At 43.2% G+C, this 27,366-nt stretch overlaps 1 protein-coding gene across 1 annotated transcript; it reads left to right on the top strand.

Annotated features, from left to right (window-relative positions):
• On the top strand, window positions 1-27,366 carry SYCP2L (synaptonemal complex protein 2 like). The gene is made up of 29 exons (XM_085299899.1): window positions 1-51; window positions 939-963; window positions 1,936-2,021; window positions 2,177-2,265; window positions 2,532-2,566; window positions 3,295-3,437; window positions 3,855-3,907; window positions 4,282-4,327; window positions 5,114-5,206; window positions 5,295-5,355; window positions 6,685-6,833; window positions 7,515-7,575; window positions 10,061-10,208; window positions 12,960-12,995; window positions 14,989-15,037; window positions 16,142-16,197; window positions 16,867-16,921; window positions 17,684-17,840; window positions 18,663-18,712; window positions 19,743-19,839; window positions 21,081-21,169; window positions 21,323-21,386; window positions 22,208-22,344; window positions 23,015-23,131; window positions 24,040-24,134; window positions 24,984-25,083; window positions 25,170-25,228; window positions 25,753-25,822; window positions 27,307-27,366. The coding sequence occupies exons 1-29, from the start codon at window positions 16-18 to the stop codon at window positions 27,364-27,366; spliced, it is 2,316 nt and encodes a 771-aa protein (XP_085156025.1). The 5' UTR covers window positions 1-15.

Raw genomic sequence — 27,366 nt, 5'->3', positions numbered from 1 at the left:
GAAAACAGGCTTTTGATGACGCTTCTTGAGGATTTCTTTGACTGTGCATTGGTACGTATGTGTATCGGAGGGAGGAAKAGTTGCTTAACTAGTTTAAACTAGATCGTTTAAAGAGCGAACCCAACAGCCCGTAGTTTCCTTTGGGTTATTTCTGAGCTGGATACTGGAGCCCCAGTGATAGCAAATTTGCAATAGGAGGAAAGCTTTTAGTTTTTTTCTCTCCAGACTGCTAAGAAATCATATTGTCTGTAGAGCTACAAACCTTTTGGAGTGTGCGAGCCTCTGTCCAACCAAATACCTCTGCTTAGCRCAGCTGTGTGTCAGGCTGTGCATCAGGATCTGCTTGAGCACTTGAGTCATGAAGTCCTAATGAGTCACAAGTTTAATTTTTAGGAGAATGCCAGTATAAAAGTTTGAGCAAACTGAATTTTCTTGTTTATCTACTAAATAAATTGAAATGATATAAAGGGGTTTTATAAATTACATATTTGTCCAAATTTGATACCCGTGTCTTCCAGCCCCATCTCTTCTCTGTGCTTTTACTGGGGAGAACGACAGCTTTAAAAAAAAAAAGGTTCCTTAAGGGGCTTTAATGCTTTTTTTCAGGTGTCAGTATGTTGTCTAGTACCGTAGCGTTTGAAACGTGTTTTCGCACAGGCCCATGCGCACAGTAAAAATAGCTCGAGCACTGCCGAGCCCTGGGGGCAGGTGGCTTCCTTGCTCCTCTCGYGCTCCCCGCGCGGGGCCGACCCGGCCGAGAGGGGTCCCACGGGCGCGCGCCGTGCCTGCGCCCAGCGGCGCTGCCCTCCTTGCCCTGGGTACGGTGAGGGCCCGTCGCTTTAGCCTTGGGGAGGWGCGGCGGTGGGGCGCGATCCCTGAAGCGCTCTGACCGCTGCTGCAGTCTTGTTAACGAAGGCTTCGTTTACCTTTTTCTTCAGGTGATTAGCAAGTGCAGCAATGAAGGTCAGTGTGTGTAATATATTTTATTTATATGTGTATGTGTATATATATGTATATGTGTATATGTGTATATATACAGAAATTCAGGCTATTCAGGGATTTTTACATCATGAGCAATTTCTTAATTCTGCATACACTCTGTCCCTTTTCTCCCCCTCCTGCCCCCCACCTCCTCTTCCTCCCTGCAATGTGTTTTGTTTGTTTGTTTTAAATATGCTAAAGATGTCTAGCTGTGATACCTTATTTGCACTGCCAGCATCAAGTACGTCGCTCGGAGGAAGCAGTACTTCTGGAAGCAGTCGGGCGTGCACAGTGTGCTCTTGCATGCGTCTCTGTAGCGGCTTCAGATGTTATTTTCTTGCTACGGGCAACCACCTCCGCAGAATAACGTAGTAACCGAGTGCTCCTACTCTAGCACAGAGCCATCAAGTTGTTGCCAGCAAACGCAGCTACAACTTAAGCTATCCTGATTTAGAGATCCGAAGCACTTTGTGCAATTCGGGATGCCCTTGTCCAGGGTGCTTGCCCCATGGCTCTGCACGCAGTGAGAAGGGCTGCGACTGCGTCTGCTTGCTGCAACTGGTGCTTTGGTGAAGCTGAAAAAATCCCATCTTTTTGGCACCGAGAAGGGCTCAGGATGCTCCTGCAGGCCCTTTGCTGCTGGGCTGGTGGCTCCTCCGACCTGGGCGCAGGGATGGGGCCTCCCATGTTCATTTTGGAGTCGGGATTTTGCCCGCGGCTGTAGCTCTCGGCCGCCTAGGTCAGGCGAGCGGGCGCTCCCGGAGGGAGCCGAGCGCCTGCGTGGAGCTGCAGTTCTGCCCAGGGATCTTGGTTCCCCAGTCGCGTAAAAATTGTACGTTATGTTTGCATTATGTCGTGCGSTGGGTAACTTGAGCGCGTTTGTTGCTGTAGCTTATTCTGCCCAAAGCAGGGCCGGCACAACCGTGCTCTGACTTTTTAAAACCCTTCTTCTAGGGAAGAAAGAGYTGGTGAACTTATTTCTACCTGAACTAGGGCATCTTGTGACGGAAGTAAACGTTTGCTGTGCCCTGCGGCAGGAGGTAAGAGTCATAGGAGGGAGAGAAAACACAAGAGCGTGCACACGCGGGCATGCGTGCCTGAGCAAATAAAAACGCGAGGAAACATCTTAGTGACTTTTTTCCCTCCCCGTTCTGTCCCCATCCTCTGGGTGTGGGGGGACGCGGGGAATTAAAAGGCTTTGAGGACTCTCAACTCTATACTGGACAGCGTACCGCGAGAGGAGAGAAAGAAATTTCCTCTGTCCGAAGAGCTGTGCTCGCTCACGTAAGTGCTTCCCCGCCGATACTGGCCACGGGGCAGACRGTGTTTAGCTGCTGGAAGCAACCAGCTTTCCGGCCGTCCGCGACCGTAGCGTTTGCTCGGCCGCGCGGAGCAGCCTGGTGGYGCGGGCCCGGGCGAAGCCCCGGCCTCGGTGTCGCGTTTTACACGCGGTCGTTATCACGAAGGGCGTGTGCTTCCGCCCAGCTTATTAATTAAAATCACTTGAGAGTCTTAGTCCCGCTTTAACTCGTTGCGTTATGTTCTTTCAGGAAAGATCTTGCAAAAAGTATTCTGGAGGTTGGTGGTAAGAAGTRCTCGGTGGTTGATTTTATGAAGCTAGGGTTCTCAATCGTCGTTTTATTTGCTTATTTATTATAGATGAATGGTAATTTAAATAACTTCTTTTTAGATACTTGACTTCTCTGGGAGGAAAATTGGAYAATGCTTTAAGAGTGTGCGTTAGAAATTGTTAGATGTAACAATGTGTTAATTCTTTCCATTTAGTATTAAGTGTTAACTAATAAGAAAAGCTCAACTGTGATATGAATAGAAAGGTAATTATATCAGCTTTATGTATAYGCTTAAAAAGTATGCTTGCTGTTCATTTTAAAGCAAAGCTTAACTACTTGATCATAAYGGGGATAAACTGCACTCAATAAGGCTAATTTATTACCTCTTGAGGCAAATCCRAGGTGTGCAGGGTTTTTTTTCCCACCCCCCTCCTAGGAATAAAACTTTCCAGGTATTTGTATTGTCGTACGTGAAAAATAGCCTAATCATAGTGACATAGTTACCAGTGCACTGCAACYTGTTGAATAAGGGGGAGGAACTACATGCCCTCTGACGGCTGCGATAAACACTCGGTTATTACCCTCCACTATAACCGTGTAGTTTTCCTAGGTGAAATGGAAGGTAGCTGTTTAATATTATTATTATTATTATTTTTATTTTTAAAGTATATTAACAGTAACAATACCAATTCTCTGTTATGGTGGAGGAGATATTTACTCTTTTCTTATGTTTACCATGTAGACTATGACCTTCAGGTTGCCCTTTCAGAAGCTCTTTGTAGGCTAATGACAAAAAAATGGAGGGATGACCTTGTTCACCACTGGTTTGAAGATAATTATCTTGCTGAAGCTTTCAAAGAGATCAAGGATAGAGAATTTGAGACGGTAAGGGTCTTTATTTTGATAACAACATACTTGACAAGGCTGCATAGGGGCTAGTGTTGTTTGAGTTCAGCCTTGTAAGAAGTTCCTACAGAACTGATTTTATAAATGTGCAAAGTTTATTTGGAGGTGGTAGGGGGATTTTTTTTTTTAACCTAGCAAATATAAAATGTCATATGATTAAAATAACTCTTATTTCTAAGATGTTCTCCTTCTAAAGTATGCATGCGTACATACATGYGTAAATATATAGGTGAGTGAGTATGTGTGTATTACATTTTTTGTGATTTCTGCCTGGAGGCCTTTGGCATTGTACTGACTTCTTAAAAGTAGTAGAGTAGAGATGCCACCTCCAGTAAAATAAGCATTTGCAAAGGAAATGTAAACYGATCTTTTGATAAGATGTCATTTGTCTTGAAGGACTGCAGAAAATTTCTTAATCAACTAAACGAGAGGCTTGGGGATGAAAGAAGGTAAGCCGTGAACCAAGAATCTAAATTAATGCTGTTATTACTGCAACCAAACAGAAACAGAGGGAAAACTAGGGCCATAGACTAGTCTGGATTGTATTTTCCACAAAATAATTTATAACATGTACCTGAATAATCCTTTTTTTTTAAAAAAAAATTTTTGATGATGATTCTTTGAAAGTAACAAAAACAAGGTATCACTAAATGRCTAAACACTTTCTATAAGCTTTTCCTAGCCTATTTTGCCTTCAGAAAGTTGTTAACCTTTTGAATAATAAGGAATAAGGTTAGTAACCTATATTTAGGATTTGAGTGTTCATAAAGTCAGACTCTGACTGATGTTGGATGTATCACATGCAAGTTTGCTTTTYTTCCAGAGTCTATTCGTTCCCTTGCATATCTGCTTTTGCTGACATGAATGAGGTAATGTTTCTTACCGCAGCAGCACATTCSCTATAGTGTTACGACCATTAATACAGTTAATTTCTGCCTGGGATATGGGTCCTTCTCCAATACCACCATTTCCTTTTCATGAAAGGACTTAATTTTCCTGAGTGCAAATATAATTTTCTATTCTAGTTTGAAAGCTTTCTTAGTTAAGTCAGCCAACTCCTAACTTCCTGCTGCTGACTTTCCTTTTGCATTGGCTGAGCAATAGAAGCAGCCCTTCTCTTTGTGGTGAAGGAAGAGAGATCTTTAAAAAGAAACAGGGCTGRGGACTTCTGTTTTCTCTGGAAGAGTTGCTCCAGGCTGCCCAAGAACGAGATCTGCTTGGTGGTCACAGATTGCTTCACAGCTTTTTAAGTAAATGTTGCATTTGTGGCACTCTGCTTCTGAGAGTTGTTTCAAATCAAAGCCAAGTCACTGAAGAGCCTTGTTGCAAGCTGGGTCCAGTGCTTCTGCTTAGTAGAAGTGCTCAGAAATGCAGAAGGCTTCATAAAGYCTTCCCTGAACCAGGTGTACAAGCATTTGCTTGAATCACTTCTCCCTGTGGGCTGACGTACAGTAATGTTCTGACTCGGCTGGTGTGGTTGGGTCCGTGGCAGGTGGGCAATACGCAGTCTGAGCCCAGCTTTTATTTCTGCGTGGTATGTGCATGGAGCAACTTGTTGCAGCTTAACGATGTAAAGAAGATGGGAATGATAGAGCAGTTCCCAAGCGAGTCTTCTCCTGGAAATGGCAGTGGTGGTTGTTGTGCCCCCCACCCAGGTGAAAAAGCCCTCGGACGAGAAGCTGGAGGAGTTCTGGATTGATTTCAACGCTGGCAGTCAGAGCGTGACTTTCTACGTAGACAGTAGCGAGGTAGGAGCAGAGCCCGATTGGCCTTTGGTTAGACTAACGTAGCTGGCACTAGCTCAACCCTTCTGTTGTGGKTGTTTTGTTTTTATAGGGTGCTCTGTGGGACTCGGTGAGGCTGTCAAAAGAAGAAGTCAGTAGTTACAGCCTGAGGGGTAAGACTCTGCAGCCGAYGTTACCCTTTGTCCGACTCTGGTTTCGAAAGACGCGATAAGCCGATTTCAAATCTYGTCGTCATCAGAAAGATCTCTGGTGGCTTTCTGTTCTCCCAGCTGCATGCTTTTGATGTTCACCTTGCACCAGCTCTGCTTGTCGGACCTTCCTATAGGCCTGTTCAATGCAATAGCCCTGGCAAAAAGGAAAAAGGGGATGGTAGCCCACTGCATTAGTGAGGTGGACACGCTTGGGTCTGGCAATYGCCATGGTGGATGTGGAGGGGAGGAGTGGGATTGAGGCCGCTGGCAGCACCGGAGGAAAGTGGAGGAGTGGCAGGTGGCGAGAGCCTACCAGCGCCTTCATTTGGTGACAGCAAGGTGTTGGGCTGGCTCAGCCCGAGAAACTGCAGCCTCGACAGCCCCAAAGAAAGAGTCTGTCTTGTCTTGAACTGGACTTGCCAGTGTCCGTCAGGATCACAGCTGCTGAGGGTTCAGTCATTTTCTAACGCACTGAGCTCTGTGGAGTGATGTCGGCTTGGGAGTGCAATGCCAAAGACTCGYACCACTTCTATTTTATGCAACACAATATAAATCAATGTGTTAATGGAAATGGTGTAATTTTTGTAGTAGCATGRGTGATCTTAACCACTAGCTTTCCTTCTACTAATTTGGCATACGATTATGTTGAAAATGGGTTCATTGATGGCYTCTCATGCTGGCTGAGCAGTGACCGCAGAGTAGTGCGAGTAAAGATCCATGTTAGTTGTTTTGGGCCCTACAAAAATTATTTTTTCYTGGATGATGCCATAGTTTCGGTGCCTGAGGAACAGTACCAAAATAGCAGTTAAATGTGTGCTGAGATGACCAAACAACAAATGCTTTTTRGATGTTGCTGGGCTCCTGTGTACCTAGGTGACTTTCTTCTGTGTTATATCCTGTGATAGTGATGGGTGGAACCACAAGGAAGAAGGACTTGGACGTGCTGCAAAAAGCACAGGAAATCTGCAGGCTACAGACTGCAGCAGTGCTGCACTGGAGGCCCCGCAACCTGCTGTGGAGGGGACAGGTTGCAATCTTAAGGGCCCCCTTGACCAGGGCAAGTTGAGGGGTTAGCTTATGGATGTGCTAGGAAACAGCATAATCATTTAAACCTAATGAGAAAGAAATGGGTGACCAGCATAACTGGAAATGCACAGGCAATATGTAGAAGAGGTTGTCTTCAAAAAAAAAATTTTTTTTTAAACTACTCTAATGGTTTTGGGGTAATAGGCTGAATGCTTTGCTCTAAAAGATTAGACTGCCTCTTTCTTTCTTTCWTTTTTAAAACAGAGAAGGATGGAGAAAAGATTGTTAAAATTTACATGAAGGTTCCTGCAATTCTAAACAAAAATGAAGCAACAAAAATCAAAATATTCTTTAGTGCTGAGTTTGAGATATTAGATGTACTCAAAAAAGTCCTGGGAGATGAAAAAATGATGGTAAGCTTTTGGTATGAGTCTTTCTTTTATAAATTCTATTTTACTTAAAATATATATACTGGGCCAAGAACATTCAGTGCTTTATACACACATACATGTGCTTTGTTCATCGGATCTCATTTTCCACTTGAGGATTTGTGACTGTTCATATAGTGCTCTTAGCTTTGGCTTGATATAGAGGGAGTTCTTGGCTTTGGAAAAAGCTTCAGTGGTCTCAGGTCTAGGGTTTTGGAGTTTTAAGAGTGAGACTGGTTTGTTAATCAGTTCAGTCAGTGTGATTATTTTCTGCTTCAAAAACTCAGCAGAAGTAAAATCTATGATATTTATTTGTGTAACCTGAAGTGTAACTTGTACGTTAACTCAAAGTATTACATTGTACTGGATGAGCAACCTGACCAAAGCYAACAGAAGAACACAAGGAAAGCTGCTTAAGCGCTTTTTTTTTATGGTTGTGATTCATCCACAGTCCACGGGATTTGCAGAGAAACTTAACATGAGAGTAGTTGCAGTGCAGTGGCGTTCCCTGCAGGAGCTGAGAGGTTTCCAAGTGGTTTACTAGCATCCAAAGATTTGCTGCTGGTGATTAAGAGCTGCTAGTTATGTTAGTAAGTAGATGGCTTTATTGGATGGAAGATTCTGCTCTTAAGGTTGTTTTCACGTAAGATTAATTTGCACCAACAGATAAATGTGGCTGATGAGGAGCCCATCCATGCTGGGGAGCAAGCCAGGCAGAATGAAACAGGTGATGCTTTTTTTTGCCTTTATATATATATATGGAATTTAACTTGTTCAGATTTTAAAGAGTGTCTTCACTCTCACTCAACAGCTTGTCCTTAGTCACATTTAGAGGAAGGCAAGGGGGCAAAACCCAACAATCCACTCCCCCCACCCCAAACTATCCCTTGATCTACTACTCCCATATTGTAAGCTTGTTAGCTGCCTTTAGTGGTGGGTGCTGAGTCCCCCTGGCCTGGGAGGTCGGCCGTTGGCTGTAGGGTTGCGCAGGCTGGATCAGCGTGCTGCTGGCTGACCTGGTCAGGCAAATCCGGGTTGCTAGCTTTCCTCTGAACAGCATGTAGTAGCATTTCTCCATCTACAGTTGCTGTGGGTGCATCTTCCTCCTTGTTTGCCTCCTATGCCGCTCCTGCAGCGAGGATGCTCACGGGAGACTCCTGGAGGGAGGTGACGCTCTGCTCTGATGTGCCTGTGAAAGCAGCCCTGTGAAGAGCACTAGTCCTTTAATGGACCAACGCTTGTGTCTTGGCACATGTYCTCCCTCCAGGAATGGCCATGACTGCAGTGACACGGCCAGCACCAGTGCTTCYTGCGGGGAAGCGATTTTGTTGCTTCTTGACAATGTGCTGGGAGCACAAATGCATGGGATACTAGGTCAGGAGCGTGCTTGGCTGACTGAACTGGAGAGCGCTTGTGCTGAACTGCAGGCTGGGGAGCAGAAACGTTCATCTCCAGCCTGTCTGTGTGGACAGAGCAATGTGTAGCTGTGCTTCAAGGACATCTACGATGTGGCAGCAACAGTCACTGAGGGCCAAATAGAGGCGAGAACTGCCTCCCTCSGCTGGCCGTCCGTCCTCCTGCTAACCAGAGAGACCGGGCACACTGAATTGTTTCTGATGAGATCGTGTGGTGTTGTCCTTTCCTGAGCTGCCCGTAATAGTTTCCTACTGGACGTCTTCCTCTAGTATCTTTTCACTGAATTTAGTTTGTACTGCTGCAGGCAGGGCCTGGGCAACACAATCCAGTATGTAGATAGCTGCTGGCATGGCAGGCTTGGAGCCTGGTTTGATCCAAATACGATGAATGTTGAGGGAATGTGAAGTCTGAAGTACAGGTGTGATGCTTGGGCCTTAGGCAAAGGAAGGTCCAAGACCATCAGTAGCCCAAGGAGAAGAGGAGGTAGTTTCTTCTTCCTTTTCCCCCTCTCCTGTTCTGAATACTTGTCAAGGTTGTGATCCACAGTTTGAGGAAAAGCTCCTTTAAGCCAAAAAAAACAAGCAAAAGACTGACTTTTATCTTAAAAGGGATATGTTTCTTTAGCTCAGCTTCAGTACTGAGCTATTTGGGAGATGGCTTTTTTCTGCATAGAGGCCTCTTCTGTTTGAAGTGTGGTATACTTCCCTGCTAGAAAACAGGGTTTTACTGCAGGCAGCGGTAAAGGTATGTTAGTGTGATGTCTGCAGCCAGCATGAACAAGGATGTAATGATGTTAAATTCTACAGCTTCTCAATACGCATTAACTGCAAACATTTTTAATATGACTTTTATTTTAGTGTAGGTAAGATCTTAAGAGATCTTTCCATGTTTTCTAAGGCAATGACCTCGGCTTTCTCCACTGGTACCATTCACCATCTTGGATAACAAAGTGCAAGCTGAAGAGCATTTTTATTAGGTAGCATTCTTTCTACATTTGTGATGAAAGCAAATTTTTACTTTCCTTCTACTTACAGCGGGTTTCAGATTACTCTGGCTGAATATCAGGGTAGATTAGAGATCACCTAATCTCTAGGTGAGAGAGGTCCCTTGCAAGCTTAACTATTCTGTTATTCTGTGTAGTACTCTAAACAGTTACTAAATGTCTTCTAGCTTTCAGTGTCTGAGAGTGTAACTTGTTCAGTAGTTCTTCCCATTTCCCTAAATTATTATCCAAAGAAAGCTTTAATGATTGTYCTCCAAATTCTGGAGGCTCAGGAAAAAGTAGGGAAGGGAGAAGCTCTGCTTCATCAGCATCTGTGAAGCACATGCGGAGGTACAAGACTGCGCTACTACTTGGAGTAGTCCTGGAGTATGAAGTGTTGGAAGGTCATGTGTTTCCAGTGAAACATCTTTTGGAGAACCCAGATGAGATTCAGTCCAGGGAGCCAGACGTAGTGGAAGGTCCTGTTGGTACTTTGCTTTAGTCAGACATAAATGACTGCTTCATGCCTGCTGGAGCAAAGAGTTCAGGTAGCAACAGAGTGGTAAATTTGTACATCTTCATACACTATGAGAGRCGTTAAAGGGATAGCCTCAAGATACCATTTATTTAGCATTGCAATTCTGCACTGTGTAGTTCGGAGAGGTTTTATGCTTTTGTTTCATTAAATATGATTATGAKATGTTTGTCCTTATTAAGTTATACTGCTTTGCTTTTACGCACATGCTTAAGAATGGAARGCTCTGCGTATTCAATTACAGAGAGAGAGGTTCTCATTAAGGTTGTTGTTCCACAGTAATACTTGAGCCCAGTAATCTACAGAGGAAGAGAAATCCTTCAAGCTCTGAAAACATAGACTCCCTCTCGGATACCCTAGCCGCTCAGCACAGCGAGCAGTTAACAGACACTGTAACAGTAAGTGTTTTACGTATGGTGAAACAACGGCTTTGTGCCCCCCCATTCTGCTTTTTTAAATAGATATAGTTAAAACCTTCTTCCAGAAATTTTTACCCAGATCTGACAACACCTTCCATCTCAATCAGGGGGAAGTCAGCTTCCTAGATACCTGCTTTCAGATCTGCAATCTTGCAAAATTGTTTTAAGAAGGGGGGRAAAAATTGTACTCTTATCAGGGGATGGTAGGATGCTTTGGTGAGAAGCTGATAGTGTCATTTTATATATTAAAAAAGAATTATGTGTGTATATATGATATATACATATATATCATATGYACATATATATCAGACTGCGGTGAGTGGCTGGGGTGGCCACAATCCTTGGCATAGGGGCCATTTGATTTATCCCACTGGGAAGGAAAAGTAAGTTGCACACACTGCTTCGCTGATGGAGAGCATAGGGAGAGCCAAGGACAAGGCACAACATGCAGGGCCAGGACAAGCTTCCAGCCCCTGGGGTGGTGTAAATCCCTCCAAAACTCTTAAACACCTTCGCCCATAGTGCCATATGTATGCATGTGTGTACCTACCTACATATATGTGTGTGTGTGTATATATATGTATATATATATATATGTACTATATGCGTGTATATATATATATACACACACACACACATATATATAAAATGAAAGACTTGTGGTCCAGCTGCTACCACAAGCCAGCACTGAAAATCTCTCTCTGAGTTCTTAAACTTTTCTTTCTGATAATATGTATGCTTGTTTATGATTTCATGTCTCCAAGCAGAACACGGTTACCTCTGTGTCCATGATCACAGTGAGCCAGCAGACTGACTTGGAGGATGCTAACCCAGGCCCAGGTCAGGCCTGGCTCCTTTCGGTTCCTTAAGCCTGACCCGCTTCYGTGTTACCTGGGTGGTGCTCTGTGAAGGCTCTGCCTTTGTGGGCCTTCCAAAGAAAGTAGATAAAGAGCTTAATAGTAGCTCCAGAGGGTGAAGCTGTAGTTTCCTTGCCTCCCTCAGCCAAAAAACCCAAAACTCCATCTCCAAGGATGAAAGTTAAGCCTAGGTAAGTCTTGAAGAGAAAAAGTTGCAACTCTTTTCACCTTCCCTCCTTACTTCCCCCCTCCTCCTCTGATTTTTAATGCATGTGACTTTTAGGATTACACTACCAATTATGAAATTAAAAAAAGAAACCCATGTTGCTGCACTGACTTGCAAGGTGGTTACAGCACTTCAGGTTACAGCACAGTCATGCTTGGGGTTTGGCTGCTAGCTTGGTGTGATCTTTCCTTCTTGCCTGTGATTTAATCCAAACAAAAGATGAATGTGCATCTCTGTTACAGAGCCTAACTTCAGCAGTGTACTCAGAGCTCCCCAGATATGCAGCAGTTTGAAAAGGACAGTCATGATTTTTGTGTAGTGTTGCCCAAATCTGGGTCTACCGAGGCATTAGCTATACCTTTCCTTCAGAGATATATGGGATGGCAGTTCTTCTAGTTAACAAGTTGGGCTCGTGTAGAGCTACTTGTTAGCTTTCTTCCTTAAGTACCTCTTAAATTGCCACTTTGATGCTAGTAGACTTATCAGTGCAAGTTCTTTTCTTAATACTTCATGAACTACCTATCTGGGATTTAGATGAACACAGCATTAACGACCTTTCATTTAACGTGTCTGGTTGTCCCTAGYGAGAAGCCCCTAGAAGAAGAGCCTGCAGAGGAGTCGACACCAAAGGTACCTGTGCCTCAAGGCTGCCTGAGGGAAGGAGTCTGGCGTGGGGAGTAGGTGCTCTCATGACGTTGCAAGAATCAGCTAGGCTGGGTTGACCCAGTCCCGTGCGAGCAGTGTCCTGAGCCTGTGTAAGGTGGTACCTACCTGGTGTAACATGCTGTTCAGTCCCAGGAGTGTATTGCACAGGCAGTGACTGTCACCCATAGAGTAGCATGGCCAAAGCTAGTAATTCAAGTGCAGATGAATTTGGTCAGTATATTACCTGTGCTGTGCTCAGGATACAAGAATACAGTGCGTAGGTAACCAGCCTGGCTCGGTACGGGACTAACTTGCGTGTTGCAAGGTTTGAGTGCAATGTGCAAGAAGCGAAGTAGGTCTTGGAACAGCACAGCCATGTTTATTCAGGTTTTGACTTGAGCTCTGATAATCCTCCCAAGCAGATYTCTCCGTGCCCCTAGCCAGGGAGTTTGTAACCTATGTGAACTAGCCACATGTAACTGAGAGCCATCGCTAGGTGCAGTTCTCGCTTTAGATAAATTAAGCACTTGGAAATCTTTGAGATTTCTGTCTAAATACAAAAATAATCTTGGCAGAACACAAGAGAAAATATAATTCAGAAGCAATGAATTTAATTTGGGGTTGGTACTCAGCTTATCTGTGAAATTAAATTTTACAGTTGCACCTCTGTTTACATTTCCAAGTAGCTGTTTCAGATTTTTTTTTCTTCTTCCCTAGACTTACAGTTTAAAGGCTGCACAATCAGTGCTCACCACACCATGCATTCATTGCTTTTAAACTGCTTTTTCTCTGCATCCTTTCCTCTCCCCTCATTTTAGCTCCAGGACTCCCATACTTTCTGGTAGGAAAGAGCTCCAGGAAATAGTTACAGTCAGGTGGCTGTTGTGATTAAAAGACCAAATATTWCCTGATATTCCTTATCTCTGCTTTTAGCATATTGTAGGGCAATAACATTATTTAGCATATCATAGTTTGAGGTCCAGGAACTCATCTCTGCTTTTGAAGGATGACACCCGGGAAAAGAGAAACAGAAAATCAAGTTTGGTCAAGCAGAAGACTGAAACCAGGTATGATATATAAAGCTTGAGCACATGTGGGGTTGATGTACTATGTTTTATTGTTGTTTATTTATTTAAGACTATTTCTAGCACTAGTGCGGGGTGAGGGAAGCTGTCTGAACACAACAGCTATAGCAGGCTGCTTGTCGTTAAGATAAGTTATGAACTTTATCAAACTCATCTCAAAGGGGACTCGTTTTTGGGTCTCCACAGAGATTGWTTTGAGGACAAGCTAATTCGTTTGCCAAAAATGCCCTTACCTCTGTGATAATATGTCCTRTTAACCTTTCTATTTTCCTTGACCCTCTAGAGGATGAGAGGGGACTGTGGCCATGCAGAGCTGAGTTGCAGCTTGATTCCTAGATATCTAAGCTGTTGCCATGTTGCCTTGGCCCTTTGGTGCCATATGTCCTAGACTTCCAGACCGGACTCCTTCTCCATCTCCTACCCCTCCCCTACCCCTGTCCAGCAGTCTGCTCATGCTTTCAAGTTGGYGGCACTATGGGCGAAGGTGTTTAAGAGTTTTGGAGGGATTTACACCACCCCAGGGGCTGGAAGCTTGTCCTGGCCCTGCATGTTGTGCCCTGTCCTTGACTCTCCCTATGCTCTCTGCCAGCRAAGCAGTGTGTGCAACTTACTTTTCSTTCCCAGTGGGATAAATCAAATGGCYCCTATGCCAAGGATTGTGGCCATCCCAGCCACCTGCCACAGTCTGAAGTAGTTTTGCTTTGAGGTGCCTGGACCATGCCAGAGCCTCAGCAATGGGCAATGTGCTAGGCCCCAGGATGGAGTCTTCCAGACATGGTCGTTGTCTTGCAACCTGTGTCCTTCTCAGACACACTGACTTTTGGGAGCTGTGCCTCTGGCAGCTCAGGCCATGCAGTCTTTAATATGAAGCCAGACAAAGGTATGTGGGGTGAGGGGGGAAGGCTAAGGCTCACCTCACCTTAAAGGATGTTGTTTTAAGGCAGTAAGAAGTCCGTCGTTACTTGCCATGGAAGAAATAATAGTACTCACTTTCTAAAGGCTGCATTCTGGATGTCACCTTGCAAGAAGCTGCCATATCTAATAGGGATAAAATTTTAAGTTTTGAATGTTTTGATGTTTTCCTAGGTGTCCTAGTTTAGTCTACTAACTCTTAACCTTAATTAAAAAAAAAAAGTTTAGATGAATTTTTGGATTAGTCATGGACGAGAATGGAAGAAATGATGTAGAACATCATTACTACAAGTTCTGTATCTTCAGGTCAAATAACTCATATAGTAAGTGCCATTGGCAAAATGAGAGTGGCAGARTAGGGATTAGAGATGGAGAAGGATGTCTTAGCTCAATCATTCTGCTCCCTCTAGTGTTTCATCTGAAAATGAGCATTTCTTCTTTCTTTTAGGAAGCTTTAGTGAGAAAGGAGTCTAGTTCTCTACTTTATACTCTCCTTTTCTTACTAATAGAGGAAAAATGCTGAGCACTAGCTTGTAATATTTTTAAAATAGTTGAGATGATTTTTATTTTAAATTTTAAGATGTATGAAAACAAAATCTGGTTGCATACAGAGAAGTGAATAGAGAGTAACTGTTGAACGCTAATTCTTGGAAGTGAATTTTCTCTTTTCAAATATTTCTGAAGTTTTCTTTCAATACATTCATGATTCCTTCCTACCACATCCCGTTATTACTTATTTGTCTGCTACAAAATCATACATGAGCTGACTTGATCATGTCTTCTCAATATTTGTCTGAAAATAAAAAAATTACAATAGAAATAAGATATGAGGATGAAGTAAGACAATAATAGAAACTAAGCAGGAAAGGAACAAATACTTGTTTAAAGAGCTTTCTCAGCTTATGCTTTAGGTGTATAAAATCTTTAAGTGTTCACTGTATAATAGAACTTCTAAATAATAAAAATAGTATTCCCCTCTCCTCCCCACTGCTGTAAGTGAGCTTGCATAGATTGACTATTTGTGATTGTATACCATTGTCTCATACGTATTGCCTTTTTGCAGGAAGGATTTCTATGACTTTGAAAATTCAGATTCTGCAAGCCACGAAAAGGTAAAATTGAGACAGAACTTGTCTTGAGCTGTGCTAAGGTCCCAGATCAGCAGCTGACAGTGGTAACTTGGAGCAGGCTTAATGCAGGAATGCAGTAAGGGTGGGTGTGTTGCTGTAGCAAAAGTGGAACAGATAATYGGTGATCTGAGATTTACTTCTCTAATGTATACAGAGAAGACTTTTTCCTAGAAAAAAATGCTGATAACTTCTTGAATATTCTAGTGGGTGTGGTATGATAAAGCTGGCTGCAATAAGAATTTGAGCTGTTGCAAAGATATCCCCCAGCTTCATTTGAGCRACTGAAGACCGACGTCTGCTCTCGTTTTACTGAACGTCGAAAGAGCAGCGCTGAGCGCCCTCCATGTTGTACTGAAGCAAAGGACCTGAAATCTGTGTCCAGCTACAGTTTGCATTTTGGGGATCACTGGTTCGAGTCAGTTGTTGCAAATGTTTCGTTGTTAGTGTTGCTTGACTGATGTTTGCAGACTATTGGAGACTTGAACAAATTCACAGCTGTGCCTGTTTTGAGTACAGGCTTCCCCAGGAAGCCTAAAACTAGTTTCTAAGGTGGCTCTGCCATGTGAACCCGTCAATGTTCAGCCTCTTCCCTGGTGCTGGGGCAATTGGTTCTTCCTACTAATTAAGAAATGGCGGGTACCAAACTGTCCACCCCAAATTTCTGCTGTAGAGCTGAGCACTGCCAGGTCCTCAGTACTGCCACAGGGTGTCAGCATAAAACCCTGCTYTGTGGCATGCTTAGCAATGTTTAAATAGCCCTGTCCAAAATCGGCCTACATGTGGCATAGCATATTTATAGAGTGCTAGCAGCAGTGGTGATGTTATTGCTCAAATGAGGTTTTTCTTGAGCATTATCCATAAAGAAAGGGGAAAGAAAAGTAGCACTGCTTAAGAAGACAAATGTTTGTCAGTCATCACTAATGACACTGTTCCCATCAACAAATCCCTTTCAAARAAAATGCAGAATTTCCATGCTGGGCTGCTTGTAATCCACTCCTTCTAGCCCTTCTGAGTCCTCATGCATTTTAATTGTAGGCTATTTTGTGGGGTGGTTGAACTTTAAGAAAARCTGCACTTCTGTTTTAGGTTGCTGAAGCCAAAGGAAAGATCCTTGGACAGAAGCCTTCCTCACAAAATCAGAGGTACAGAATCGTACATACGTCATTTATGAATCTCTTGACCTGATTTAAGAATCCATTTCCTTAGCTAACTATTGTAATTTAGGATCAAGAAGCATACACCTTACATGATGTTTCTAATGAAATAGCTCCTGGCTTAGCTGTTGCAATAGCTRTAGATGTTATCAATGCTGAATTTGTATCTGAGAATATGAGCACCCCTAGAGAGAAAAATGACTTCTATCTGGTTTGACAACAGTAAGACCTGACTTCCAAAAAATGCCTAAGCCTTTTATTTTTATATATATAAAATATGCATGCCTGTACAACCGATCTGCCTTTTGAAAAATGCTCAGATAATCTGCCTTTCCTTTGCCACCTCCAGTTACCATAAAGCCACCAAGGACTTGTCACTTCTGAGTAGACAGTCTGATTTTTGCTGCTGCTGTTGCTAAACTTCAGACATTCCTGAATGGCTGCTTTCAAAAACCAGCCAAAGAAAAACTTGTCTAATTACTGCATGTCAATAACTTGGCCACCCYATTGATCTCTCAAAGACCTCTGCTGCTGCTGTTTGGCTGCACCTCTTCCATACTGCTGACACATATTTTTACACCTTTTACAGCACTGCGATGACTTATCAGACYTTGCACTTATTTAACTTATCTTATGTCTTTATGGGTTACTTGGCAGGGGGCATGAAACAGAGAGCAAGACTCGGGGCTCGAGCAAGCTCGAGGGAAGGCGGGTAGGTGGCACATGCGTTCCCGTCCCCAGAGCCCGCGGCAGCACGGCGCGCGGGTGGGTGCGAGCTGTTCGTGCCCTCCAACAGGCAGAAATTTAAGCTTTCTCGATGCGGCTTCGTATCTCTGCCGGTCGCTGCTCCCGACTGAGCCGCAAACGCGGCTTTGGCGCATGCCAGGAGCCGTGCGCTGGTGAGGGGGGCGCAAAGGCGTCGTGTGCAAACCGGCCGCGCACGTTCGGCACTGGTGYGAAGCCCTCCTCGGGGGCAATGGGCAAACGATGCTTTGAGCAAGCCGGGAGCCACCTAAAGCATCCGTCCCTGCTCCCGAGTCTGAAAATGGGCTGCATGTTGCTACTAAAAGTAATGCTCGGTGGGGGGAGGCCCTGAGACCGCTGGAGCAGCGAGCGAGTGGCTGGTTTCTTTTTTCTAGCTGTGCAGTTGGCTGCAACTGAGGCATTTTTGTGGGTTTTCTTGTTTGTTTCCCTTTCTTCTTCTTTTTTTTTCTTTCTCCTGCTGAAAACACTTCTATCCAGAGTGGGAGGGAGGGGGGAGATGAGGAAGGAAGACACTGAACCCCGCGCTGACACCTCTTGCTGTTTTTACCCTGCTGGTTTGGCAGCTGACTGCTCAGCTGCTGTTTTAGCAGATTTCCCGGCTTAAGATGCTTTGGGTATTGCCCTGTGGAGAGGAGGAAAGGGAATGCTTTGCTAGTTGAAGGAGGTGATTGACTGACTGAGCAGGGCTCACTCTCWATAGCATCTTTAGTCTGATTACAGGAAACATCTTTTCTCTGAAAGTAATAGCGAAAATGCAAGCACTGGCCAGAGCGAAAAAAGCTGGATCCTTGACTCTCAGAAACGGTCCTTACCAAGGTCCCTCGATTACACCCGAAAAAGGCCTAGGGTCAGAAGTAAATTAAAAGGTAAGGTTAGTCTGCTGTCGGCACTTGGCTGCATGCAGCAAGCTGCATGACGAAGGTGTGAAAGGGCAGGTAAGGAAACAGCTGCTGGTGGGTTTTGTGTGGCCCGAGGATGAGGGTCGGGGGAGCCCCGATGCCAGCAGGACAGGTCGAGCTGCGACYGCCCCGCTTTGCTTTCCCATCCCTCCTGAGGCGCGGTTGGTACGGGGAATAAACCGCTAGCGGCTGTGCAATCTGCACGCCGAGGCTTCCCCTCTCCCTGTTCGAGCTCCGACGCGTGCTCGTCCTCCCGGCGGTTTAAGAAACCCAGCCGCGGCGGAGCGCGAGAGCGTGCCTTGCTCGGAGGCGGCAGGCGGCGAGCCTCCCTGGCGGCTGCCGGGGACCCTGAAATCGAGCTGAAGCGACCTAAAAGAGTTGGGATCCCTCTGTCTCACGTGGAAGATGAGCCTTGCTGGTTGGTCCCTGCRAGGGTTAAGAAGCATGAGAAGGGTGAGGGTGAAGTTATGCCTTATACCGCGTTCTGCAAGAGTTTGCTAGGGCTCCGGTGCCAGCCCACGCTCCCGACTGGGGCTTAGGGGCTGTCAGACGGGCTGCCGTGCCTGTGGCTTTTTTGGGGAACTGCTCTAGGATGCAGTGAGTCTTAGTACTGCTCAGTTCTGTGTTGCTTGGGAGCTCTGCAAGAAAGGATTGTTGGAGCTCAGCACAAATGCTGTGAAATTTATTCTTGTAAGTCAAATTTAAGAGTTTGCACCATGGCTTAGAGTTTTAAGTGGCTAAAGCACACAATTACGCTGTCAGTAACCAGGAAAATTTTTCTCCTTGCAGTACTTCCAGTGTCTTCTGCAAGCAGCGGCAGTGATTACCAGACAAAAAAAGTAAGGACCTGTAACATTTACCGTGCTTTAGAAWTCAAAGAATATGCAAAACACACGTGTACAAGTGATTTGAAATTAAATAATTCGATGTTATCTTCTCAAATGTTTTAACCAATTAAATGTTATTGAGAATATACTGGTCTACTAGAGGCTGGAGAAATAAGGAGGCTTTTGAAGGAGAACATGGGGAGCACTATAGAAACAACCATGCGTGAACCCTAAGCAAATTGTTCTTAAACTATTATTACATTTCTCTGTGGCATACTGGGCAGGACCTGGCTTGCTTGGTCAAATTACATTCACATCACCTAAAGTAGATGTCACGACAGTAACAAATTTGGCTCTTAGATATCTGCTGGAAAGTTAGAGCTGCTTATTCAAATGCCTGTGAAAATCCTAGTCAGGTCCTGCRTGCTGTGTTCCTACCCTTTCCTCTATGCCTGTCCTGCCAGTCGGTGCCTTGGGAAATGTCCCGTTCTTTCCTGCCTGTCCCGGGGGCAATTTTCAGGTCTTGTATTATCAGAGTCCCACATATCTCCTGGCTCATGCTCTGAACTTCTCCACTTCCAGAAAACTAACTGTGGATTATACTGGGGGGAGGAGAAAGGATAAGCGGAGCRTAAATCGAGCAAAGGAAAACAGAGTTTAACGATGCCAAACTTTCCAGGTGCCCAGATGGTAAACACTGTATGTTGGATGCAGTGAAGTGGTTTCCACATGAGTAGAGARAGTTTGGAAAAATCACTGTAGATGTGCCAGCTGTACTAAAAGCTTCTCCTCTCTAAAGCTTTATTCTCATCTTTCTTGACCAAAACACTTATGAGGAATTTTGTATCCTATGTAACTCCATGGCTAAAGGGGAATATTTTGATATTCACCTAATTTTGGGGAAGAAATCTCCTTCTATATGGCCATCCATATGAGTTAGGCATACTTCAAAGAAGTCTCAGCATTTTAGTAAAATGCTTAAAATACATTTAAATAAAAATTTCTTGAATAAAGTTCATACTTGGACTTGGTTTTGTTTTAGTTGGAAGCTTCAAGGCCGAGATCTCAGAAGAAAACAGTAAAGAAAAAAGGTGCATCTAATGCCAAAGGAGAAGATTTACCTGCTGTGGAAGTTGCTGGTATTTCTCTTTGAGTCTTGTAGAACACATTAGTAAAGTTGTTTTAATGGGGCTTTTGTTCTTAAATTCGCCTCTTTTCCATCACACCTTCTTCATAAACATTCCACCGTTCTTCATAAACACTGCAAGACAGTTTTTTGCAATGGCTATGAAGTGGGGTAACTTCTGTGAATAAAGTATCTCGAAGAGGGAGGGGGTAGCTGGGAGATGAGGGCTGTGCAATCTGGTGCCTAAATCATGCAGCCTCCTGGGGAAGGCTGCCTGGCCAGTGCCCTGCCCTGGGGACTTTCTTCTGTTCCCTTCTTCAACTCATACTACCTTCCCTGTCCAGCCTAATCTGTTATCGGCRCACAAAGCACAAAGCAACCAAGTTTTGGTGCCTTGCAAACAAAAAGATCCCTCAGAACATTAGCGTATAATTATTATTTTTAAATGTAGATATTAATGTGTGGGATGCCTACTAGAAACTGAAACTTTCTTCGTACTTTGTAAAGCAGCTACTGAACACAGATACAGGCTGTTTTGGTTGAACTTGGTCGAAAGGATTTTTCTCCCCTTTYTGCTATGTTCATAGTCATTTTTCATAGTACATCTGAAGCGGCATTGTGAGTGAAAATACATAGTGTAAACACTGTATTACAAACTTTCACAGTATTACCTCTGCTTCCTCAGCCAGTTGGAAGCTATGCAAACCTGTTGTGAGTGGTGTTATGAAAATAGTAGGTCCCAACACATTATGATAGGCTGGGGATTGTGGTGTAACTCGGTTAGGAAAAGCCTGCAACTCTCAAAACTATTCCTCTGACAATTAAGTGGCCTATTTTCCTGCTCTGGTGTGTGGGTTTTTTACTCTGGATTGTTTATTTTTCTTTTGACTTTCTGGGTATTCCACTACTCTGAAATATGTTGTAGTCAACTGTTTTTTTCTGCTCCCATTTTTTCTTCTGAGAACACCTGTGCTGGAATAAGGTAGTGTTAAATGCAGTATTACAGACTTAAAATGTTGCAGCAGCAATGGGAGGGGAAAGAATTATCTTAAAGGGCAGCCAGAAATAAAACAGTCTTTGGACTGAGGTTGAGATGCTCTTTCACTTTTATATGCATGAAGGGATAGAAAAGATAGTGTTTGTTTTCTTTTCTCCTTCCTCTTCATGGTATTTAATTAAACTCCATGTTTTAGTGTTTTAATTGATAGTATTCAAAATCTATTGCCTGCATTGTTTGGCTGATCTTTCATGCAGATGAAACACACTCAGAGCTAGAAGGGGAGCCGGTATCGTTTAATGCCTCTGCTGAGGACTATTCCAATATTGAAGAGAAGCCAACACAGGTGCAGTATGCAGTACTTCAAATGCTTTTTAACCTGTGGTCGGGCTACTTCTCATCTAAAAACCAGTGCTTTGTCTCATTTAGATGCGCTGTGTACAAGCTGTCAAAGRGTTACCTCTATTCTTTATTTCATTTTTCTTTCCTCTCTCCTTAGAAGTTTCCTGATGCATCTGGAAAATCATCAAGAGAAGGAGAAATGTTTAAGCGTAAGGACTCAGGTACCTTAGTCTCAATAGCATCGAAGAAATGCTAAAAAGGCAGAAAGGGATGTTGGCTAAGCTGTCATTTTTTTTTTTCTCAAAGATGAGCAGGTACTAAGCTTTCTGAGATGGATATTTTCCAATATCCATCTCAATTTCATCAAAGGATATTTTCACATAAGAAATAACTTCCATTTCTCTGTTTTATGTATTGTGACAGGGTGTGTGGTGTAATGTTTTTATATATCYGCTTGAATTCATTGCTAACAGTCTTAAAATCCTGTCCTTGATCATGGAGGGAGGATTACAGACACAAAAGGAAAAGTGGATGTGGCTGAGTTGCAAACATCTGCACGACAGTCTTAGTGAAGCTGGAAAAAAGAAGGCTATTAAGGACGATTGTTTTTATCCATCTGATATATTTATGGAGAAATRTTACATCATGTAGCTGAAACTAGCTCAGGCACAAATGGGCAGAAATGGGTTGTGAAGTTTGGACTGGAAAACACAAGAGGGAGAAAGTCAGGTAAGAGCTTTTTGGTGAGAAGAGGGGGCCAAGTATCAAATTGTCTTTAAGTTGGAGATAGGGTGGCTTTCCAGTTATCTGTATTACATAAGGCAATGCAGTGTCTTGCCCTTGCAAAGGAAGAGATTTGCTGGTGAAGTTGTGTGTCCTTTCCTGTAAAAAGTGTCTCACTGGACCCTCCAGTGAAGTTGCCTGCTCTTTGTGATATTGGCAGCTCCGTGGTGGTTTTTGCTTGAGGAGCTGATAGGTAATGCCACGTACCTCCCACAAAAAAAACCCCAAATGTGTTCTGAAACATCTTTCCTCTTTTTAGATGTGTTAGCTGGCACTGTTTTGAAAAGGCCTAAGCTTTCCAGTTGGGAAACAAGTCACTTATCCTCTGACGCTTCCTACAAGCCGAGGAGACTTTTCAACTCAATAGAGAAGGAACAGGAGACCAAAACAGGTAAAGTTAGGCTCTCAGCTGAGGTGAAGTACTTAAATATCTTCCTAGTCATGTGGAAGGTTGAAAGCAGATGCTCCCTGCAGGGTATTGTCCCCCAAAACCCAAATGTGGCAGAAAATGAGTCTTGTGTGACTGTGTCATTGAAAGTAATGCATTAGGGATGCGAACACGGAAATTTGGGCTGCCTGACCRCAAGATGCACTTGAGAAACTACTAAGCAGTGGTAGCATTTTCTAGTCTCTTTGAACAGTGATTGTCTGGAGCTAGCAAAGAAAAAGTACAAATAATGGGCAAAGTAACTGCAAGACCTCACAATCTCAGAATGAAAGCGGGTTAGACTTGCTTCACACTGAATAACTAGAAGACTGAGAGGGGGGAAAAAAGTGGAAATTTGGCCTGATTTCTGTGTGCATTTGTGTACTAATGTCTCAGCATTTGTAAATACGTTGCTCTTGACGTTTGACTGCTGTCATATCTGTTCTTCCACACTGCTTTTTAACAAGTCTTTTGGGGTTCTTTCATTCTTATTCCTGTGAATTCTAGAAGAGCAATCCTCAAATTCCAGCTCTTTAGCAAATGCTGCTGCTTGTATCTTGCTATAATAGTATGTGTATTTACATTTCGRTAAGTCCTCCAGCAAGATACTAATTGAGACTATACTTTCTTACAGACCAGAAAATGGATGAAATGGATGATACCTTTTTTTCCAAGATACTGAGTGAAGATGTCAGTGATTCTGGGGTTATTACTGCATTTGAAAGCTTTACTGGCCAACTAAAGAAATTGTTCTGGGTAATGTGTGCTCTTTGCGGGTTTGGTGTGTGGCATTTTCTCATACGAAATGAAATTACCATTAATCAGCAGAAGCTAGTGTAAATATTCCTCTATATTTTATGCCCAAGAGYAGAGTTTTGGCTGCACTGTCTGTTAACCTGGAGTTCTTCTAGGTATTTTGCAAAACCCATATGTCCTCTTCAGTGTTATAGGAAAGGCAGTGACTTGTATAGGCATTTAAAATAAGATCCACCAGCAAAAAGGAAGAACCTAATTAAAACTTCACTTACAAATCTGTGTTTCCAACATATAAATGCTTTCATCAGAGGGTATGGAGCAAAACTTTTTGAAATTTAACCCAGCTTAGTGATAGCATACCTAAACTTGGGACCTAAGAGGAGACCGGGCAGAGCAGATTTATGGTGGATCAGTAGCATTGTGTAGGCTTTTTTTGTTTTGCTTTGTTTTGGTTTTTTTAACTTAGTGTCAGGTGTTCACAGCAAGCTTGGCTTCAATCCTTGAATCATGGCTGGAAGGGGGGGATGGTTCATTTATGATGGGAATCAGTTATGATTAAAATGTACACAATTTGCATTATTACTGAAATACTGATCTGAAGTGGTACTAATAAAGACCTGATTTTATGCAGTTGTTAGCAGTGAGTCAGAGTATAGGTGAAGCTCACTTAYTTGCTGGTTGGGATAACTTAGCCCTGACTGAAGTTGCACAGGTTCCGTAACGAACTGTTGTAACAACTAATGTGGCCAGATATTTTGCTTCAATCTACATTTAAATTTGTATCAGCTAAACTGAAAGGCAGCCTGGGTCGGGGAGGGATTTGTGTTCCAGGGAAACGCTTTGCAAACAAGACTTTTAGATTCTGGCTTGGGCTGTTGCCCTTCCCTGACAGCACATCCTGTGGTTAGTCCAGGTACAAAAGGATGGAGGGTTGCRCGCAGAACGCGCTGAGGACTTCTGAGAAGAACATGTCGGCCTTATTAAATCAGATACACGAGTGCAGGTAAGCTCACTGCCGTGTGCTGCAAACACCTGCAGCTTCACATGAGTTTTGGGATGAAATGTAAAGTACTGTGCTTATCGTGGCCTGAAAGGCAAAATAGCTTCTGTCTTTCTCTTTTTTTTTTCTTCACTTTTCCATAGTAAGAGTTTCAGAAGCATCACTCCTGTGATTTATCCTGCTTTTCCTGTAAGGGGAGAAGGAATGGATTAGTGCAAAGCAAGACTGAGTTGAGAGTGGATGATGAAGCATCAGTCCTTAGACTGTCTTCCCAAATAAAAATCCTCGTGTTATACTTAGTAGCTTCTGTTACTAAATATTTCAGAGTRTAAAAAGGAAACTGCATTTTGGTTTACTTAATGAAGTGGGAGGTGGGAAGGAAAAAAAATGTAAGGAGTGTTGTTGATATTTTGATCTTTATTATGGATCCATTTCTATAGATTGCTTCCACGTGTGTTAAATGTCAGCTAGTGGACTTTATAGGCACCGATCTGGTGCGATGTCTTCCTTTAAAAAGACTCTCTTGCTTTATGGATTGTCAGATTTCTGCAATAGGAGCTAAATAAAAAAAAAATAGGTTATAATAGAGAACCCTGTTCCTATAGTCTGTCCTAGGCCTCTGTTACTGGCTACTATTTGAGAAAGGGTATTTAGCTAAACAYACCTTCAGTTTGGTACAACTATTCTTATGCTCTGTGAAATACTCGAATAAAACTTCCCGGTGTACTTCCACAAAGACATTTGCTTTCCTATAAAAGCAGGTTTGGTACGGAAAGCAGAACKCAGAGTTGTCAGCTGCCTTGTGCCATTGCATCTTCAAATGTCAAACTGGTTTTTATTTTTCATCATTAGGCTGAATAAGCTGGAAACCTTCCAAAAGATTGTTGTTGAGGAGCTTGCCAGTCTTGAGAAGGAAACTCAAGTCTTAGCAAACCTGGAGAAAGATGCAGTGGTGTGTACGACTTTTCTTGTGGCAGTCCATGAAGATTCYGCTTCCAAAGTAATGGTGGTATTTTGGGGGACATCTTTCCTTTTTAGGACTTCTGGAATGCGCAGGCTCTCAAACTGAATTCTTTCTGTAACCAGCAAAAGCTACGGTATGTGTCTGCCAGCTGCCCTGTATACTCACAAGTCCTCTAATGGTAAGGTAGGGCACTAATTGTACTACTTGTATTCATGTTTGTATRCATGAAGTATTATTCAGGAGGAGTACTTGAAAAATACTTGAAGAGTTCTGATGCGGTCACGGCACCTGTACYCTGCGTTCATTAACGCAGCCTTTGCGATCTCCTGGGGGTTTTGAATTGGGATTAGGAAGCAATGAGGGACGACTTTGAGAAACTGTGCAGAATGAGTATGTACCTCAAGGGACCTGTACCATGGTCTGGAACAAGATGCATCCTCTGGTCACATCTGTATACTGTGAAGGAGAAGGTGAATAGATCCTTCCTTATCGAAAGGATCTGGTGTGTAAATGCTGGGCAAAGAGAACTGAGCTGCAAAAAGGGGAGTCCTCAGGACCTCTTTTCTTTTTTGGGGTATATCTCTCAATCTGCTTAAATTTCATCAGTAAGTATTTAATATTCTGAAGGCAAACTAGCTAAACTTACCTTTCTTCCAGAATTCAGTCTGTTGACTCAGCCCTGGGTGAAACAGCACAGAGTTTTGTTGAAACTATCCAGAATACAACGGTACGTGCAGTATACCAGAAGCTCTGAGCGGGCTTTCTGAGATGTGATGTGACTGATAAGTACTGGAAGTGAGAAGATGGTGACTGAAGTCCTGGGAGGGGAAATCTTTCACCAGTTGGCTAAGGTCCATTGCTGCTAGATGGACTATAACCACAATGGGCTTTTCTGTACTGCTGCAGCATTTTGCATGGTACTCTGGCCCTCCCTTTTCATCTCCTTTTTGTTGTCTTCCAGAACTTTTTGTTGTTGGCTCTTTATTTAGCACTAAATTCCACAGGGAAGGTTCTTTAATATTTTTAGGAATGGTATTAATCAGGGAACCATCAGGGAAGGTTGTAAAGAAGCAGATGCCTATGGGAGAAGATAAGAAAGAGAACCGTCATTTAGTTATGTCTCCTGACAACTCTCCCATCACATCCTGAGTTCATATCTCAGGGATTTCCTCATCTGGAGGCTAGTTTCTGTGTAGGTAGTGACCCTCAACACAGTTTTCTTCTGTCGCTTTGTCCATTTTTCCCTTGGAGCYATGCATCCGCAGCAGCTAGCGACTAGCAGGATATTGGATGCTTTGTCTTTTTGCCTTTTGGATTATTGTCTTTTAGCTTTGCTTGATGCTTCCTATTTTGATTTCTAAAACCTRGAAGAACATCAAAGCACGAAATCATACATTTTACATGCATAAAAAATTCTTCAGCAAAAACTGGATTGCCATTACAGTAGTAGATCCTGAATTTATTATTMGATGCTGAATATATTCATTGGCCTTGGATCCCAGTTAAATATTCTGTATAAGCTCTTAAACTCTTCAGAGTCTAATCATTAGCTCATGCCTTAATCATTTAATCAATAGATTAAACTGAATACCCTGTTAACTGAGTTCAGTAAAATGTTTACTTTCTATCTTCTCCACTCCAACACATGTATTTTTGCTACTGCTGCTCTTCCAGCTTTTATATGCAGACCTGATGGTGTTGGCAGCCATGGTATTCCTGCAATAAGATGAGTGGATTATCATGATTTGTGGTGTGTCACATATCTGTGCTGCATGAAGAGTTGAAGAAASTTCCCTGTGCCAGAGGAACAACCATGTTCATAGTTACTTAAGATGTGTAGATCAGGCCTGGAATTTTAGAAAAGATGCTCAAAATCGGCAGCTGCTTTCACATATATGTTGGAGCTGGAATCCTGAGCCTTTCCATAGCAAATGGTTTGAATTATGAGCACAGAACTGCTTAGGTTTTTCTCTTGCTATAGGTGCTGCTGAAATGCACCTCTAAGGCATACAGAAGGCTGAGGAAGGAGCAATCATCTCATAGGAGCTGCTCATCCTGCAGCACCCTGTTTCTGGCTCAGCAGTTGAAAATTAATAATTGTGGAATCTAAATGTGTTTTTAGGCGCTCTGCTCTCTGTTTCTTCTCTTTATGAAGCATAAGCATTTGTATAAACTTTTGAAATGTTTGTTACCTCTTTTTCTCCCCTACAGTATGAACGCCCAGTGCGGAAGGCAGCAGAAGACAATGTGTTCATTGTTCCTTCTGACTAA

Source organism: Rhea americana, unplaced genomic scaffold (genome assembly GCF_003343005.1).
Source record: "Rhea americana isolate MKP2758 unplaced genomic scaffold, rheAme1 scaffold_156, whole genome shotgun sequence".
Taxonomy (NCBI): Eukaryota; Metazoa; Chordata; class Aves; order Rheiformes; family Rheidae; genus Rhea; species Rhea americana.
This window is presented reverse-complemented; position numbering and strand designations above follow the sequence as displayed.